Below are 3,109 nucleotides of genomic sequence, written 5' to 3' on the forward strand. Positions count from 1 at the left end.
AAACACCACGAGAGCTTCACACAGCCCAGGATAGCCCATAACACCTTTAGCTGGGACAGGGAGGGGAGTAAAGAGAAGTCTATGTACATTTATTTGAGCCTGTGGGTCTCCAGATTTTTAGCTTTGCTGTGACTTCATCTCTCCTTTAAGTCCTCAAGTTCTCCAGGTCTCCAAGTGCTCTGCAGTACCAAACCATGCCCTTAGACCTTGCTAGTCTGCATATGTCCGTTGAATTCAATATTTCTCTGAGTCAACATTGATTCCTGCAAGCGGCTGCTGTTCTCTTGCCTGTGTTCGATGGGGTCACCGTCCTCTACACCGTTGCCCTTTCGGAGGCAAAGGACTTTCTGAAAACTCTGCTTGAAGTTGTCAGAAAGAAATCCATAAAGAATGGGATTGGCACAGCTGTTTGCATAGGACAGGACCACCACAAAGAAGTACACCCCTACCAACACAGGGTCTTCGGGCAGTATAAATATCAAATTGACAATGTTCATCGTGTAAAACGGGAGCCAGCAAAACACAAAGACCACCACAATGATCACCACCATCCTGGTCACCTTCCTCTCCGACCTCCGGCGTCTCGTAGACCCAACTCGGATCCCCGAAGACTTGACCTTAATCACGATCAGCAAGTAGCACAGACAGATCACCAACAAAGGACCAAAAAACCCCAGGACCGATGTGTAAATGATGAACGCTGCTGACCAGATGTTGACGGGCTCCGGCCAGTTCATGTTGCAGGTGTGAAAGTCTTCCTGCACATCCGAAAAGATGATGACTGGAAGCACCACCAAGAAGGAGAACGTCCAGACAGTCACGCTGATGAGCTTGGCCACCCTGGGCCGCCTCCACTTGGTTGATTTAATGGGATGAACGACTGCCAGGTAGCGGTCCATGCTCATCACAGTCAAACAGAAAATACTAGTGAATTGGTTAATGCCATCGACAGTCATCACCAGCCTGCACAAAAAGGAGCCGAAAGGCCAATAGGAGATGGCGTTTTGGGTGGCCAGGAAGGGCAGGCCTAGCATGAAGAGCACGTCAGCGACGGCGAGGTTCAAGATGTAGATGTTGGTGACGGTTTTCATCTTGGCATAGCGCAAAACCACGTAAATGACCAAGGTGTTGCCGCTGAGTCCGACTGCACAGACCAGGAGGTAACAGATGGGGATCAGGACTTTGTGGATGTATTTGAATGAGGGCTCCTCTGAGAGAGTCCCATTCTCCGTCACATTTGTCAGCAGCGACAAATTTGCATCACTGGAAACAGCTTCTGGGCTAAAAGTGTTGGGAAAATATAAAGGATCCATAACTTTTACTCCTCGGTTTTTCTTTTAAGGCTAAGAGAGATTAAACTTCATGGGCATCTTGATCCTAGAAAGAACAAAAAAAAAGGAAGAAAAATAAAGAAAAAAGTGAATTCAAAGTAGTCTAAATTTCACACATACTTTTCTATCTATACTCAGAATTTATGTTTGAATTATGCAGTTAGCCCATGTGACGAGATCAAAGCCCCAAGTGGATGGTGGTAGTTTCACAAGCTCCGTGCAGGAGACTCGGGGCTCTGTGTAACTGTGAAATGGGAGGCAGTAACACAGAAATTCAAGTGAAAGGAGAGAAGGTAACGGCCAAACACTTCACTGAAGCTTTCCTGCAGAGAAGGGGTCCAAATGCACTGGCATGTGGGAAGTTCGGGTCCAAAGCCTGCTGGTAACCAGTCCAATCCTTTACTGATGAGAAATGTTAATTCTGGCATGCCTCATGTGCCACTTGGCAAGCAAGCTTCACTGCTGGGCTGTCTCACACTCCTTGACCTGTCACACATGCGTTATCCTCCCTTGTGAAATCAAGGAGCATGGGGGTTAATACCCTTTACTGCCCAATTTGCACAAACCCACACCAATCCAGGACCCACCTTTCCTGGTTGTCTGTATAAAACTGATACAAGAAGAGGATTTTGACAGACTCTGCCCAAACAGCGCATACAAATCAGACTGGAAGCAGAGCCCTGGCAAGCTGTAAAGTCCAATTTGGTGCGATTCTGCCGTCACTGAGCGGAGGGTGCCTGGCGAGGCTCAGGGGCTGACTCAGCCCCATATCGCTCCCATCCAAGTTCTGGGAGCTCTCAGGATCCAGAACCAAAGAAGACCCTGGTTGGTGCATGAAGCTCCCCCGTGAGGTTTCTCAGGTCTCCCTGTTTACACAGAAAGTCTCAGTTTGAGACATTCAAATGTCATTTCCAGCCTGGCAGAACCCAGTGAGAGCTGTGTAGGTGGGGAAACAAAACCCTCCATAACAACTGATGAACCCTAGGGAAAAAAATCAATGAACTCCAAGCTGGAAAGGACCGTGTCAGAGAACACTTCTCCATCAGGTCAGGTCATGATGATGTGAAACTCTGCAGTGGAAAGGAACAAGCTGTTTCTTTTCCATTTCTCATGGCTCAGTGTTTCTGAATCCTTCTCCTCTCACCCTGAAGTGAGCTTTTTTATTGTCTAAGAAACACCTTTCTCTTGCAAGAAATCCAAACCGCACTGAGCAGCTTCAGGACACAGAATGGATTTGGTGCTAGAATGTATTTTACTGGTCAGTCTGAAAAGGGCTGAAAATTTCCAGTGCTTGATTCACATGAATATTTTTTCGCTCCTTGTCTGAACATGATCTAAGTGTGTGTTTATAAAGCTTTCTGCTATAAAAAGTTAAAGCATCCTGTTAAAAAAGAGTGAAGATACAAAAGATGTCTCCCAGTCCTGGCCAGCAGAGCGAGGTGAAGATGCTCAAGGAGAACGCGCTCAGCAATTTCTGTTCCCATCACCTAATGGCGAGGTTTCCATAATAATCCGAAAGGCATGAATCTGGACTTAGAAACACCCAGCCCACATCACACCCATGCTTTGCAAGCAAAATTCATGTAAGCACGCAAAAGGCTTCTTGTTTCCAAGAGGGATGCAAACACCTCCAGGGGCTGGTTACTGTGCTCGCTCTTCGGGTGAGAAAAGCTGCAGTGGGTGAGAGTCGAAGTCCCTCCAGCTCCCAGTAGTAATGATAAATATGCTGTTCTGACTTGGAAATGTGCAGATGGGATGTAGGTGTCTCACATGTAACG

At 47.0% G+C, this 3,109-nt stretch overlaps 1 protein-coding gene across 1 annotated transcript; it reads right to left on the reverse strand.

Moving 5' to 3' along the window:
* Positions 1–200: 200 nt before the first annotated feature.
* SSTR5 (somatostatin receptor 5) lies at positions 201–1,313 on the reverse strand. The gene has a single exon (XM_010179532.1). It carries the CDS (start codon positions 1,311–1,313, stop codon positions 201–203), a length of 1,113 nt encoding a protein of 370 aa, XP_010177834.1.
* Positions 1,314–3,109: the final 1,796 nt, after the last annotated feature.

This window comes from Mesitornis unicolor, unplaced genomic scaffold, assembly GCF_000695765.1.
Source record: "Mesitornis unicolor isolate BGI_N332 unplaced genomic scaffold, ASM69576v1 scaffold15672, whole genome shotgun sequence".
Taxonomy (NCBI): domain Eukaryota; kingdom Metazoa; phylum Chordata; class Aves; order Mesitornithiformes; family Mesitornithidae; genus Mesitornis; species Mesitornis unicolor.